At 34.5% G+C, this 16403-nt stretch overlaps 2 protein-coding genes across 4 annotated transcripts in view; one reads left to right on the forward strand and one right to left on the reverse strand.

Moving 5' to 3' along the window:
* Positions 1-10503, forward strand: part of neo (ZP and PAN domain-containing protein neyo) — a 116653-nt gene extending 106150 nt beyond the window's left edge. The window contains exons 8-15 of the mRNA XM_088188664.1: positions 5716-5810; positions 5885-6041; positions 6104-6188; positions 6257-6501; positions 6585-6834; positions 6966-7136; positions 7210-7373; positions 10110-10503. Coding sequence (XP_088044790.1) covers positions 5716-5810; positions 5885-6041; positions 6104-6188; positions 6257-6501; positions 6585-6834; positions 6966-7136; positions 7210-7373; positions 10110-10491 — 1549 coding nt within the window. The 3' untranslated portion in view covers positions 10492-10503. The remainder of the gene's footprint in view (positions 1-5715; positions 5811-5884; positions 6042-6103; positions 6189-6256; positions 6502-6584; positions 6835-6965; positions 7137-7209; positions 7374-10109) is intronic.
* Positions 1-16403, reverse strand: part of Atg16 (Autophagy-related 16) — a 266491-nt gene that overhangs the window by 231485 nt on the left and 18603 nt on the right. The gene's annotated exons all lie outside the window — the stretch shown is intronic.

Here is a 16403-nt window from a genome sequence, read left to right on the forward strand (position 1 = left end):
ACAAAGTTCGTAGGAGAGCTAATTTAAAAAAAGTGTATCAATAAAAAAATATAATATTTCTATATATTTAAAAGTAAAATCTTGATGAACCAGATCAATTAAGCGCTATTTAGATGCGATTTACTACATCCTGGTATAAACATCTTACACTCAATTGCACACTGATTGGGGCATATACTGTGCAAAGTGCCTACACAAATAAACCATTAATTCTCTTAGAAAGCTTTAATAGCCGGTATTCGTAATGATAACAATTTTCAATAGCACGTTGTGAACAATGAATAAAATATATGAGAAAGGTTGAAAGCAACTGCTTGTATGTGAGTGCATTCATACGGATGGTCCAAGCTTTCCCATAGCTTGAAGCTCGCGGACTGCGACGGATAATTGGGAGCATTATTAACTTCGCAGCATCCCAATTATCTTGAACGGTGTGAGAAACAAGGCAAGTTTGACTATATGACGATCCCTTGGAGTGGAATTTCATCCCGATAACGACACACCGGTAATTGCATGCACGTCGATCAAACACAAAGGTAGTAGTAGACAATATCAATGAACATCCAAGAGCCGGAGGGACTATTTACGGGTGTCAGGGCCTTTTGCTACTAGTGTTTACAATAGCTGGCCAACGAGACACCACTGACAACCGATACTCGGCATGCGAGGGTTGAAGACTCTATTCCAACATCACGAACAGCTATTTAATGTCCTAAGCCGTGTGCGGTTTCAAGTTGACGGATACATTGTTGCCGTAGACTTGTCGCAAGCAAAATAACCTGCTTTATAGGCAGTTTCCTACCGAAATGGAATAAAAGCGAAGAGGTATGCGGTCAGACTCAAGATGACGCGGTTTGATGAGATAGATATGCGATATATAGGGTATGTCAAAAGTTGATTGTAATTTATCATTTGTGCGAAGAATGAAAAATTGTGCACATTAATTATCGGATGTTTTATGGATAGCTTTAAACCTAATGACATTATTTACAACAACAAAAAAAAACAGAATTCCTGATGTGTTCAGACTTTTACTTAAGCTCACAGTCAAACTCAAATATAAAATTAATATAGAATTAAACAAAATATTAAGTAGTAAGTGTACGCATTATTCTTTACACAAAGGATGTCTATATTTCATCGATATTATTATAAGGACAATCAATTCTATTTAAAAATAATTTTTTTGAAAAGCAATTACCTCCTTTATATGGTGTAATCTATAGGCAGTTTTGATGTAATGAAATTTTACAAAAGTGATTCAAGTGTCTAGCCAAGAAGCATGACTAATTTGTACAGCAAAAAAGCACCACAAATCCCTTCGTTACTCTCGGTCCACCTTGTGAATTCTAAACGAATTTTAACGAGCTACTCGCGGATATATAGTGTAATAAACTCATTAAAATATTTCTGGAATAGTTTTTAGGAGCGTTGACTTGGCTTAACTTCCTGCGTGGTTTGGCGTTACGGTATAGTAATGACGTTTCACTACGCTCGGAATTATGTGCGTCTATTTACAGTTTTACTCGGAGGTGTGTAATTAATTAATGCGAGTGCAGGTGTTGGAGCGGGACGGGGAGTGTAGCACAATGGAGCTAGTGACCCTAGGGTGTGTCGAGAAAAAGGGCGGTTTGCGGCCCATCGGCAAATGACATCTTTCGACGGCCGGCCAAAGGGCCGCGGGCCGCAACTGGTCACGATCGCAAACACGGCCGCGGCCCCGCCATCAACTATGACCTTTTGTTTGTGTTTAAAATAATGGTCCATTATGCGCATTGTGCAGAAAGATGGCACACAAACGCATGCTCGATCTGCATGTGTTGGAATTTCTTATCACTACTCTTACCTCGAAACGAGAACATATTTTTTCACACTTTTTTGACCCTCTTCAAATAATTTTTGATAGAATATAAAAATATCAAGAAGGCGGGCTTAAAATATTTTTATGATGAGCCAATTTTCCTTTGAGTCCATTCGCCTGCGAATCTCCCGAACTAATCTTAAATCACCGATCTGACCCTGTGCTTGTTTCCAGTCGACAGCGACAGCGAAAGTGTCTCGGACACAAATTTAACCACTGAGCTCCAATCATCGTACTTTTCCTCGGGCACAGACGTATCGAATCGCTAATGGCTCGGTAACTATCGTCGAAACACCACCGTCGGTCGGATATTTGCATTATTAATCCATATAAAAGCCCACGCCGTGGTTAGGGCTTGGTAATAAATAGCCGCGGCATCTCCGGGGACCATCGGCGGGCCCTTCGTACACCAATCTTAAACTGGTACATCGACTGCTTTAATCCTGAAGCACGCGGACGTGAAACGTCTTACTTAGTTGCGCAATGCGACGCCGCTAGGATCTATTAGATTAAGCTTAAATTGAGCCATCAACGTGAAAATGCTAATGGCTTGCCTGAACGATGTGTTCTTGCCCTGTATTTGCCATTAACAGATGAGCGCACATTTTTCAGCGATACAGATCCTTTTACGCAGCGGCAATTAGCATCAGCAAACCAGTTGCAGTTAATAACTGGCATGATACACTCTAATGCACATACTAATAAATGTGATATATACTAGACGTTATACGGAAAAGCGCAAGACAGTCGTAAATGCTCTGTCTGTATGGATAACATCCATAAATGCACATGTCAGAAATAATATTGCTTCACTGACTTAATCAATGCTGCAATCCTTACAAGATAATTTAAGAGTCATTGAAATGTTTTCAAGCACAAGAACTGATTCCGAATAATCTTAAGCTCATTTGATAATTACATATTTTAGTGGATCGCCTTCTGATAAATGGCGAAAAAACCGGCAGGTCCTGATTTCATTCAGCTGGTATGCTTGAAAAATACAAGACATTATTATACATCGGCTGTTTTTTCTGTTTTTAAAACAAATACTTTCCACGATGTATGGAAATATATTTTGATTTTATCAGTACAAGTCAAAGTATTCGAAATCATACTTCAAAATTATGCTTCATTAATCAAAAGCATGGTTTTTGTGTATCGGATCAGTAGCAATGAATCTGCTCTGTTTTTCCAAATATGTGACGAAATTCAAGTAATGTCATCTACACTGATTTTGCAAAGGCTTTTGATAAAGCTTATCTTGCTTTATTAAAAAAAAGTTTTGGGTTTTTCTACAATTGATTTATTTTTTGAATCATAACTTTCAAATCTTAATATGTTAAATTTAGGCAACACAAGTCGCTTAAATAAATTATCACGTCCGAAATTCCTCAAAGTTCTAATCTAGGTAAAAAATTATTTTTTGTTGCTTATTGATGATATTATTAAATTATTTGTTATTATAATTTTTATTTTTCGCTGATGACTTTAAAGTGTCCTATTTAGGGTTGTAAGAAACTGCATTTTGATTTAATAAATTATTTAGCATCAAAAATGTCATTCCTTAACATTTTTTAAAACAATTTAATTATAACACAGATAAGGTGTTTCATAGCACAAAGTAAGAACTAGAGGTTCTATCAGCACATATAAAACATATGCAATAAAGCTTGAAAGGTTTGTTTTGTGATAAATTGAGGAGCTCGAGGGCACTTTGTGCCTTGTATAATTAGCATGTTTTTCTATTATAGTTGCCAAATAATGTATCAGACTAATTTTTATTGAAACATTAAAAAAAACTTATGCATTTTTATTGCTCTAACATGATTCCCTCGAGTCGCATCGACGTGTATACATTTAAAAGCACGTTTTTAGCTGCTGCTAAAAAATAAACTCAATCTAGAAATTTGATGTAACACAGATTATAAACGCCTGAGTTCCGTGCTTTTTTTTAATTAATTTATTTCAATAATAAAAATAAATTTACAGACTTATTATGTATAATATAGATGTTACTGGTTTATAACTATTTTCATGCTCACAATTAGTTATTAGCTGCAATTTGATTAAAAAATAAAGATATATAACAAAACGTTTCTGGTTATAATTTAAGGGAAAAAATTAAAAACCTGTAACAATTTATGCGAAAGAAAAATAAAAATAGATGAGTAAAAGAACAGGAATATTGGACAACTCCTCAATAAGCACAGCTATCTGTCGAATCGTATTGCTCTGTTTTCATCCAGTTAATCACAGTTTACAGACGCATTGTGGTCTAGCCATTATTGTATTAAATTCAATCTAATTGTTTCTTGTAATGAATTATTTTATAGATATAAGTATATATTTTTTTTTTGTTAAAAACATATATAGATATTTTTAATACCTTATATATGACTAGGCATGAATATACTTAATCATGACGATACTCATTCATGAGATCAGGAAAATCGAAGTGAATCTAATCTATGAAAATGTTCAAAAATATATTTATATAAAAATCACTCATGCATATTTTCTAGACAGAATAAACATGATACGGTCCATATAGGATTCGAACACAGGTCTTTCAGGTCAATAGTCAGCGACTTACATCATTCGTCTATCATGCTGTTATTGTTTTTTATTGGAACTGTTATGCACTTTACATGTATTTAAATAAATAAATACATTCAAGCTCTCTGTTTTTTATTAAAATATTTTTAAAAAATATTTCATATTATTATCATAGATTAATTTTATTTCATATGGTACGATCCATATCTTATAATACAACCAATTCTTGTGAGCAAACTTTGTGATCATTGTGTCCTTGTGACATGATAATAGACATGATTGTGATAAACGTATTATTCTGTACATTATATCTATTCAAGTATCAATTTCGAAAGATTTTATCACATCTTTTGTAAACGTCAAAAGATTGCCGACAGTAAAACGTGTAGGTTTAAATCGAAGTTGTTGGTCAACGAGAAAGTGATTCAAGTGAATAATTGCTAATAGTATATACAGTGCTTACAATTATTATGTAACATTCTTATTGGTAACAGGTACTTAATAATATGCCATTTAGTCACTTGATATACTATTGGAATGTATTTTATGTTTGCATTTCTGTTACATCCTGACCATGGCAATAATTTCGCGCTACTACAATATCATCCATCTCAATTAACTCTTGAGTGAGTTGCCAACTTTTTTTTTGTTTGTTCTTTTTGAGGCGCTAAGGATGATGACAGGCGACAGGCGTAAAGCCACAAAAAAGTAATCGATCCGAGATGCACGCAAATAATGCATAGAATGAATACAAATAATGCGATTCTGCGGTCGTGTGGTTGGGCACACAGAGCGGAACGGTCAGTACACCGGACGCCGAAACCAAACCGTCTTCCCACGAGCGAATGCTCTCTTCGGCGTCCTAAATTGCATTCGTTTTAATTTTTTCGATTCAAACATAAAGCCGAAAGTTGCCCTAGACATTTTGGTGGTACATATCGATAGGATTACTGAGCGGAGAAGACACTTTTGCGCGTTTGCGGTAATCCGCAATCAATTTGCAGCTCGATGAAAATTATAGACCACATCACGAATACAATTACAGCGGAATTATAGAGCTGAGTCTCGAGACGCAATTTAAAATAATCATTAGAAGACATCAATCAGAAGACGCTCTAATTTAATTTGATTATTACCTCAACATGGTTTAAATTAAAACTGGCACACAAGCATTCCTATACAATATGAAATATTAACACCATAATCTATGAATAGAACGTTTTAAAAGATAGTTAATCATATTTTTTAAATAAATAATACTCTATGATTGTGATTAATAGTCGATTCATTGTTCACAGATCGGCCAACTACAATAACAAAACCGGAGAATGCGACTTGACCGACATGGACCGTATCACTTTAGCTGGATTTGAAGTATTCGAAGCTCATGAAGGTATTCAAAATAAAAAAAAAACATAAATTAACAAGCAACATGATATATATATTAACGATTTAAAACATAATTAGATACTGATTATTTGGAGAACAACTGCGTGATTGAGCCAACAACATACTGTCAATTCAAGAAGATGAGCGGAAGAATTTTGAAAACTGTAGATTCCGTATATCAAGATGTTGAAACTGTCGATGAATGCAGAGAGCTTTGTCTTAATTCACCATTCAGGTATGTGTTTAAATGCTTACATCAATTAAATATGAGATTATTAACATGTATTTATATTATAGATGCCACTCTTATGATCATGGAGATACTGGAGAAAATGTTTGCAGATTGTCTCATCATTCCAGAGCCACTTTAGTCGATATTCAAGTAATATATCATCTCAATTTGTGTGTTTCACATCTTAGAGAATTGTATTGATGTCAATATTTTTCCAGGATCCTTACTTGTATGTGCCAGAAGCAGCCACTTATGAGCTCTCATCTTGCTATAACAAATCTGCTGATTGTCGCTCAGGCGATATGGTCGTTAGAGTGCAAACCACTAAATTGTTCGACGGAAAGATATACGCCAAAGGAAGTCCCAACTCTTGCATGATCGACGTTAAGCAAAGTCTTGATTTTGAACTGCATCTTGACTATAACAACATTGAGTGCAATGTTAAGAAAAATGAACTCGGAAGGTAGCCTCGCTATCCACTAACACTTAATGTCTTCATAGTTAGCGTAACGACTCAATAAACGTCTCTCGTTCTGTTTTATATAGGTACCTTATCGACGTGATCATCCAACATCACGATACAATCGTCACTTCGTCCGATCTCGGCTTCGCCCTGACCTGCCTCTATGACCTCAGCAACAAGACCGTAACCAGCGAAGTAGACTTAGGAATCCACGGCGACATTCAAACTGCTCTATCTGAAGAAGTATTCGTCGACTCACCGAACGTGGCAATGAAGATCACAGACAGAGAAGGAAACGACGCCGTACTTTCAGCTGAAGTCGGAGACCCCTTGGTAAGCACCGATCGTGACGTCATCAAACTCGAATTAAGGTCACCAGTTATTAAAAAACAATTTAATACAAACGACACGATTCGCCTTAATTCGTGCGATCTCAATTATTATAATCTCTTCGTGTTTTGCAGGCGCTCAAGTTCGAGATCTTGGACGAAAATTCCCCATTCGAGTTCTTCGTGCGTCAATTGGTTGCCATGGACGGAGTAGACTCCAACGAAATCACATTGATCGACTCAGACGGCTGCCCCACAGACGATTTCATCATGGGCCCTATTTTAAAATCGGCAAACACCGGAAAGGTGAGCGTCCCTCGATCAATCACCGTGTCTAATTGGCATGAAATTTAATAATAACTATGCAATCTTTCTGCAGATGCTCCTATCGAACTTCGACGCGTTCAAATTCCCCTCGTCCGAGATTGTGCAGTTCAGAGCCGTTGTTACACCATGCATGCCAAGCTGCGAACCAGTTCAATGCGGACGCTCAGAAGATTTGGGAGATTTGAAGTCGATCATCTCATACGGACGCAAGAAGAGGTTGGTATTTAAACTTATAGCATATATTCAATCAGCTGACTACTGGGAATGCATTTAACAAGAGTAAAAACTCATTGATACTAAGCGAAGGGTTTAAATTATTACTGCTTTCAATTAATTTTTTACTTGTGGCTCAAATACTTCAATATAAATAATCCAAATTTTCATCTAGACTTTTAATCAGATTTAAATTGGAGGAACAGATGATTTTAAACCTGCGAATATATATCTGAAGAATGAATCAGTTGGCTCAGATATTACCGTTGGTTGATGGCAATCAATTTATAAGGAACCAGTAGCTGATTTTATTAGCAATATATTATCAGCGAAACTTAAATTCTTATCTCTAATAGTCTTGACTTAAATATTAAGGTACCGTAATACATGTGCTGTATCTTAATAATTCCAGAAACTATAGATAAAAAAATTATAAAAATATAATTTCAATCGTAATTTTTAATCTCTACTTGATATTTTGTAAGCAATAAAGTTCATTGTTGTTTTGTTGGAAATAAATGGTCGCATGAATCTTTTAGTAAGAATCATTGTCTACATAAATTACCATGATTTTCACCCATGCTGTTACCATAAAGCTTTCACTACTATGTTTGAACTATAAGCAGTATGGTAATCTCCGTTTTCAAACAACGTTCAAGCAATCTTCAAATGTCTTGTTGTTATTTAACTAAAGCCATGTCTTCATTTCTGACTTTATATTAAAAATCTGTCAGGTAGTTTTTCTTGCTTCCCTTCAATTAATTTTCAATTTATCGTACGAAAAAGTTCTTTCCCGATCCACAAAAAAATGATGAATCGTCCATCGAAAATTTCTCAGTTTTGTTATAATTCACAATCACTATCGGCAAGCGCTAGTAGAGCAACAACACGAGTTTCGTCCGCTTCGTTCCACTCTCACTAATTTGTTGTGACAAAGTTCCTCAATTTTAAAATCCAATCGATGTAGTTTATACCGTATTTCAAGAAACATACGACAAAGTTTGTCGTAAGCTTAACTTCATTATGTGAGCTATGGTTAACGTCGCTCCGATGAGTATTTCGCTCGTTCTAGAGTACCACAAGGATCCAATCTAAGTCCTCTGCTCTTTTTAATTTTCATCAACGATACAAATCGAAAATCGCAGTGTTACATTATCAAATTTTCCAGATTCCTTGCCCTAAAAAAATATCTAACAATTTAGGCACAGGTCTTTCGAGCGGAAATTCTTCCGTTGAGATTTTGTTTGCACATCGCTGAAGTTTGGATAAGGCGTCGATGATGCTCGGTTTCGTTATGCGGAGCGCGAGTCACTTCAACTATTTTTTGACGATTCGCGTTCTGTACGATACGCTATTTCGTAGAATCCTCAAATATGGCTTCATTGCCTGGAATTAGACGGGCGCTAGTCCACCACACGCTGGACAAATGCCATCTATTTGTGTGGGAGAGCAAGGGTTAAATTCCAAACCCTTGAGAAGGGACTTCTCGGAATGACCGTCTGAGGTAGAGTGTGAGGCACTACATAGAACGAACAAAGCATGGCAAAGTAACGCCTGGGGTCTGTGGCAGCATAAACACCCCCTGTATACCTGGGGGGTGGTGCTCTTACGAGGATGATACGCAATGCATGCAATGCCGGCCAGCCAGCTAAAGCCCGTCTCCCTGAGCGCTTGAATGAAAAATTAATATATCTCCAATAACATACATATTTAGTACTATGGGGTGGGGGAATCGCTTACCCGGCCGTCACAAGCTGGGTGCCCACCCATAGGGTTGGACTCGTATGGGCTTAATACCGGTAACGGCAGTAGTGCACACAATGTATTCTATGTAGTTATATTTCTGCTTGAAATTCGAGTAAAGCGACGTATTTTTTGTTGTTGGAGAGATTTCAAAGAAAATTTAGTATAGGGATTACTGGTAGAATCCGTATTTGTATCGTAGTGCCTTTTTTCTAGAAGCATTGTGATACAATTCGACGTAGCGTCTACTCAATAAAGTTGCTAAAGGGTGATGTCTACAATCTGTTAATGCTCGGTGACTTTAGAGTGCTTTAGAGCAGAGGCGGGGAACATTTTTGATGCCAAGAGCCATTTAAATATTTATAAAATCATCGGCGGGCCATTTTAAATTCTCAACTGCAAATTTATCATTTGTTTGTCATGCATTAACGCAAAAATTCTCCGAAAACAGCATTTATAGTCAAGTATATTAAAAATTGAATAATTAAATTTCATTTTTAAGCATAAAAAAAATATTATTAGTAATTTGTAGTTTTAATAAATTATGTGTCCTATCTGAGGCGGGCCAGCCCAAATGAGCTCGCGGGCCGTATACGGCCTGCGGGCCGGAGTTTCCCTAGCCCTGTTTTAGAGAGTCGCGATCATGTCCCTAATTCTTGTCCGTCATGGCCAGGATGTCAACGTTTGAGAACGATTATCTTTGTACGAGCAATTCAGCTTGCTAAGCACAAGGATATTTTGGCTATAGCTATGGTTTTTTTATGGTTCCTGATTTAGAATCATATAAAATAAATTCACTGAATCGTTTTAGAGTGACGGTAAAATATGTTATTTGTTATGGATTGGCTTTTAAATACATTAAAGCATAAATGGTATATTTTATAGAACAAAGCAGCATTTTATAGCATAAGGCCTGCTTTATTTAGTTATGTAAAAAACGTCATCATATCGAATTTCCATTGCTGAATTAAACTAACTCATAATTTATATCCACAGATCAGTACAAACACCACCCAAGAATATGTTATTAGAGCAGACGATCAAGATCACCAAGAAGTTCGAGTTCGACAAGCAGACCGCTGGAAACCGCAGCACATCCCTGTCTGGAGAGACTGTCTTCGTTGAGAACGATCGCGTGGATGGATTCAGAATGAACGCTGCTGGTCTCCTCCTCGGAGGTGCCGCTTTCCTCTTGGCTCAAGTCACAATAGCTGCCATCTGGGGCTTAGCAAGAAGAGGGAGAAGGGCAGCCGCCAAAGCAGCGGACCTCGCCATGGGGATGCCACCACCGCCACCATCCAGCTCCAGAGCAGATAGCATGTGTAAAATATACGAATCCTCAAGCGGATTCAGCCGCTCTCACCACCGACACTTCTAAGCGCGACAAAAACAGCACTGATAGATATCTATTATAAATTAAAACGTGTACAACCAACGCAATCGGACACAACACTCTTCTAATGGTCGCTTACGTCACACATGGGCATGAGTAATTTATCAAATCGTATGTGAACTTTTCGGTTAATGTTATAATCAGTATTTTCTGTTATGCGACCTAGTCTTTGGATAGCACAGTATCCGATTTGTAATATTATATGTGTGTGTATATATAGAGTGCATTTATAATATTCATATATATTTATATATACACATACATATTACCATTAACATGACGAGCCGTTCACAGTATCGATTCGCAATTACAACAATGCAATAGTAGTTCTTAATAATTAATATCTTATAGTAGTAAAAAGCAAGTACCCAGTACTAAATTATATTAACATGAATAACAATCGTCCGGTAATTATGTTTTATATTTTAATTATACGTTGCATTAAAGAGCCATCACGCAATATTAACGTTAGACGTAACAAATCGGTTAAATTTAACTGGAGGCCGGGACGACCGAAATTTAAAGTATGAAAGTCTGAACGATCGATGATGAATGTTTATTAGTTTATATTAAAATGATTAATATATCCTTGGCGTTTATGTGTGAATGCGATAACATGTTCGCTTGTCCCCTCCTCGAATATTTATTTATATTTAAAAAAGCGACAACTTGAAGTGATATTTTTTAAATGAGCACTTATACATATATTGGCAAAAATTATTTATTGAATATATTTATATCGAAACGGAAATTCCTAAGTGATTCTAAACGAAACGCGATACAAAAATGAATAACTTTAGGAATTTTGCATATCGCTTCGGTTGTCAAAAAAGTGCATTTACTATTTAAGCATGGGATTAAAAAAAAGCTTGTTATTTTTCTGTTGCATTATATGATAAAATTCACGCAAACCTTTCATATACTCAATTCGATATAGTTTTTTTTTATTATTTAAATGACGATAGACCTATAAGACTTTAATTTGTATTTTTTATTTGTAAGTGAAGACAAATCAATGATATATGTATAAGCTGAGGTCGGGATGACCGAAACGAACAAGCAGAGACAGCATATATTTTAGCTTTAGTCTTTAAACTCAGAGTTTAAACGTCACAAATGGTGCCGTCCATTACTGGACTTAAATGTGTTAATTTAAGAAACGGTTCGCTTGTCCCCACCTCGTTAAGGTCTATAGTTTTGAAGACGGAAGTATATCTAAGAAAATCCTGAAATTGGTCGAATGCTATGATTGATTCGAACAATTTTAGAAATTTTCTTAACCACTTCCGTCGACTAACAAACAATACTATATATATTTACAACATAAAAATATATATATGTATATATTCATACATATATCCAATATTTGTAATAATTGACTAAACGATTAATAATTTAATTTAAGTATGCATTATAATATAATATGTATGTATTTAAAAATATTTTCTAGTGCCTGTCAACGTGACAAACGATTTATAATAAAATATATGTATTTATATTTTTCTACGGATTATTTGTAATATCGTCGGAATGAAAATTAATCGAAATAAATTCTTTTAATACGATTTTTACATCTTTAAATTTCCATGAACCTATAACTCAAATGAGCAGACCTAGTGACAATAAAGAGAATCGTAAAAAGGCATGACGGGTTAAGAGGTTAACGCGGTGGTACTACAGAACGTGTTTTGGGACTGGTTTTAAGCGATCGTGACCAAGGTAACAAAATCAGAGTTAACGTAGGTCAGGGTGAGCTATAAGAGCGTTTAATAATAAAAAAACACATTTCACAATTGGATATATTTATTTCATAGCAGCTTAACGCACCATGTACATTTCCACTTTATATTGTAACTAAATTTGAATACTGCTTTATGAGAAAAAAAGTGTGCACGAGCTTGTTCCGAAGCAAAAAACAATTAGTGACGCTCCTTAGTACATTGTTGAAATTTAAGATATTGCCTAGTTGTTTTGGTTGAATGACTAAAAATCTCTAATCTACGATGTATATGACCACGATAATATCCAAGTGACTAACTGAACTAAAACGCTGATCATCGAGTCAAAATAGAAAGTCAATTAATGATATAAAATGTAAATACTTATACATTTTATATTCATTTAATTGAATGTGATTTCTATGTGAAAACAATTATTACTATAGCAATAAAGTAATTTCGAAGCTAAGAGTTAAATATAATATAAACTTGACAGAGTGTAAGTGTTTATATATAAAAAAGAGTATCAGTTTTTTTATGAGAGAAGAGATCGGTATCAAAAAACGTCTGTCAGCAATATGTACAAGTCCCGGTAGAAAGTTTTTTATGCATTGAAAACATCGAAGAAGTGAGAAGAAGAAGTCTCTTGAAAACACTACATAAGCACTCAAATCTACGAAGTGTGAAGAGAACCATCCTTTAATATATCCATTCAAGCTAATAGCACGAGTAATGACTATGGCTTTCAATAAAAGAGCATATTTTTAATACATGTATTTCAATATTTTTATAATTAAATACCAGAATGCTAACATTAGATTAGATCAGGCTAAAAATAAAAATATAGTCAAATTATGTCAAATGTACATCAATAAGAAAATGATTCCAATGTATTTGATACCAACTACATTACACACAAATTATCTATTGTAATTAAGGTTCTATAATCGTATGAGTTATATTTTTTAGGAATTCATAAACTGACTAAATTAAAACCAAGAGTAGTAATTTTCACAAAAAATAACAAAATCTAATATTTTTTACAAAAAGCTACTTTTTAATTTAATATCATTTTAAATGCAAGTTCATGTGTGATTTTTTTTCAGTTTAATTTACAGCATTGATTAAAGAATAGAATGGCTATGATATTTAGTTGTTTTCTTTAAACTTGTTAGATGTTTTTAAAAAAAGTTTTTTTGAGATTTTTTGGTTACAAAAAAAGAGACAGAAATATGACAATTTATAAGGGTTGATAATATATAATTGCCAAGTAGAAAGCAACAATGAAACAAAGGTACTTTACCAAATAAAGACAAAAAATTTTCGAAGCACTCATGAATATTAATCCTTTGTAGTTCAAAATTTTTTTCTTAAGTGTTGCCCCAAGACTAAGGCATTTTGAAGAATGTGAATATTAAATAATTTAATTAACATTAAATATAATAATTAAAAAAATATATTTTTAAATTATATCTATATATATTATGTGAAATACATTTTATTTTGCCGTTACTAATTTTAGAAGATAAAATATCTACAAAAAAACACTTAATATTTTTTAAAATGAAATTTATTTATTTTTTTATTACTAAATTTTTTTTTTTTTAATTGGAAATAATATTTTTATTTAAATTCAGTTTTATTAATTAAGTGGAATTTAATTGATAATATCAATAAATGTACTAATACTAATCTTAACTGATAATGAAAGTTAAGTATTCATAAGAATTTGTTTTATTAATTTCTTCTTTTATTTAATTTTAAATCCTTAAATTCTTTAAAACACGCGTCTAGCAATACGTATTGTTTCGTTTACGATTGTTACTTTTCATCAACATTGGGAAGTGACTGCAATGGTTTCGCTTAAAAGAAGTTACTCGGGAAATATATGTTGCTTCACTAGAGAAAGACTACATTAATAGGCGGTGTTTAATCGTAATTCAGTAATGTCACCATAACGACAACTTAAACAACGAAAATAAAAATCTCCACACATTAAACAGATAAAGTCCTAATAAGCCTTTTCTACCATTCGTCAAACCTAATAAGAAGCAACTTTATATTTAATATTTCCAAACGTCAGTTTAGAAGACGCACTCATACACTTAAATAGATTGAGGAGAGTGATTGGCTAGATATACCAGAAAGGTAATAAAAAGCTCTAGACAAAAAACACTTAACTAGTATTATCTAGGAAGCTGAAATTGTGTAAATGTTAGCTAATGCCTATTTTTCAAGTTACATTTTTACTAATATAAATATAATTTTACTAAATATTTCAGTAAATTAAAATCGAATACATTTTCACCGTAAAACTAGTAGAAATATATTTTAATTGATTGGCGCTAAAGTGTCTATGAAATTCAATTTCACAATTGCGAAACGTTCATTTGATGTTCAATCACAAACTTAACCTAATGAAAGTTCAAAAACTATGGTTAGATTTAGAACTTTCTATAGATGAAGTTGGGTTTGATTAATTCGTTCAGGTTTAAGTTTGGGTTTGAATAGGCAATAGACGCTATGCAACTGTTAGTGTGAAGAAAATTGATATTTTATATCTCTAGTACAAATATAACTTCAAAAAAGCCCACAATACGTCTAGAAAAACAAGGGTTTCACATAAATAACCCGTAATTATTCTTCGATGCATTGAAAGAATATTTCTTTGTTGCGAAACGGGCACGAAAACAATATATCACAGGACGACAAAAATCACAATATTCCCGTTGCTCCATTTGACCTCGGAAGGATGTCCATCAAGCATGTATATATTTATGTGTGTGCACATATCCAAAGGCCGTGCGAAGAATGTCACTTTCTAGGGGCGTGGATATATTTTGTTAGTCAAAGAAATGAGTGTAACAATTAGCTGGATGGTCGCTGCATAGTTGTGATTCGTCAGCGAGCTTTGCAACCCTTGATATTTAAGGCTGGTCATATTGTATGAGGAGAGGTCAGAGATGGCATACAGTCATAGAAGGTCAGGGCCAGAGAGGGACTTCCGAACGATCTCTCGCAAAGAGAGGAACGAACTTTCACTACACCGTCGCTGCCACAACTACAAGACCTCTGAGGCCCATTCACTGGACATCATCCCTCCGCCAGATTCTCCACCACTGCTCGGAGAATAACGATACTCTCCCACCGTAGTTTTTTTGCAATATATGTAATATTAAACAATAAATTATTACCAGTTTTAAACGGAATTTTACAATCGTGACGTGTCACGATAATCTAAATTTGATATATCATGATAAGAATAATACAAAATAAATTTATTCTTAATGGTTTTTTATATTGCACTTGCCCAGGTGTGCTTCGTGAAAAGCACTCATATACCATTAATATTCTACCAGGCGCTTCAGCATCCACAATTACACGCCGACGATCATACATAGGAGAGCTTTTCCAGAAGAGCTTATTTGTCGAACATGGTCCGTATCGTTTGATGTGTTTATCGCGGCAAATACACGCCGCGTCGTGTATGATTACGGAATCATTAAATTAATTTAATCGCTCGCAAATATGCGACGGGTTGGCGCTAACAGAGCGAAACCCAAGCAGAGAATACGTATGTACATTTCTTCGTGTATGGTTTAAATATTTATGTGTGTGCACATATCCAAGGGCCGTGCGAAGAACCCGACGTACACGAGAAGATAATAAAATGGAAGCGTTTAAGTTGTAAGAATGCAAAAGTGCGGTAGTTTAACTATATGTGTTAGAATGAGGCACATGAACCCACTGTTCACCTGGCTTTATGCGTGCAAATTACATAATTACGACGGGGATAGAGACTGATACAATATTATTGCACATGTGAAAATGATTAATTTGTAAGTATGTACCTGGTATTATTTTAATTGAAAAATGCGATCCTGAAATAGTCGAGATTATTGAATATTATACTTGTACTTGGTCTACAGTACTGACCATCAAGGAAATTAGGCGTACTTCTGGGCCTGATTTGGTTCCCAAATTAATTAAGAAGGGTTGCGAAGTCAGTCTTGCTGCTTCTCTAAAACGTATTTTTAATGCGATTCTCAAGACATGATCATTTTTTGATCTGTAGAAATTCATAAAAAGGGTGACAAATTGAGCATAAGGAACTATAGATCAGTGACAGTAGATATTGTTAGTTCCTGCTAAATTGTTCAAAATAATTATTCATTAGAA

The sequence above is a fragment of the Plectrocnemia conspersa genome, unplaced genomic scaffold (assembly GCF_051122295.1).
Source record: "Plectrocnemia conspersa isolate PC_06_02 unplaced genomic scaffold, ASM5112229v1 ptg000001l, whole genome shotgun sequence".
NCBI lineage: Eukaryota > Metazoa > Arthropoda > Insecta > Trichoptera > Polycentropodidae > Plectrocnemia > Plectrocnemia conspersa.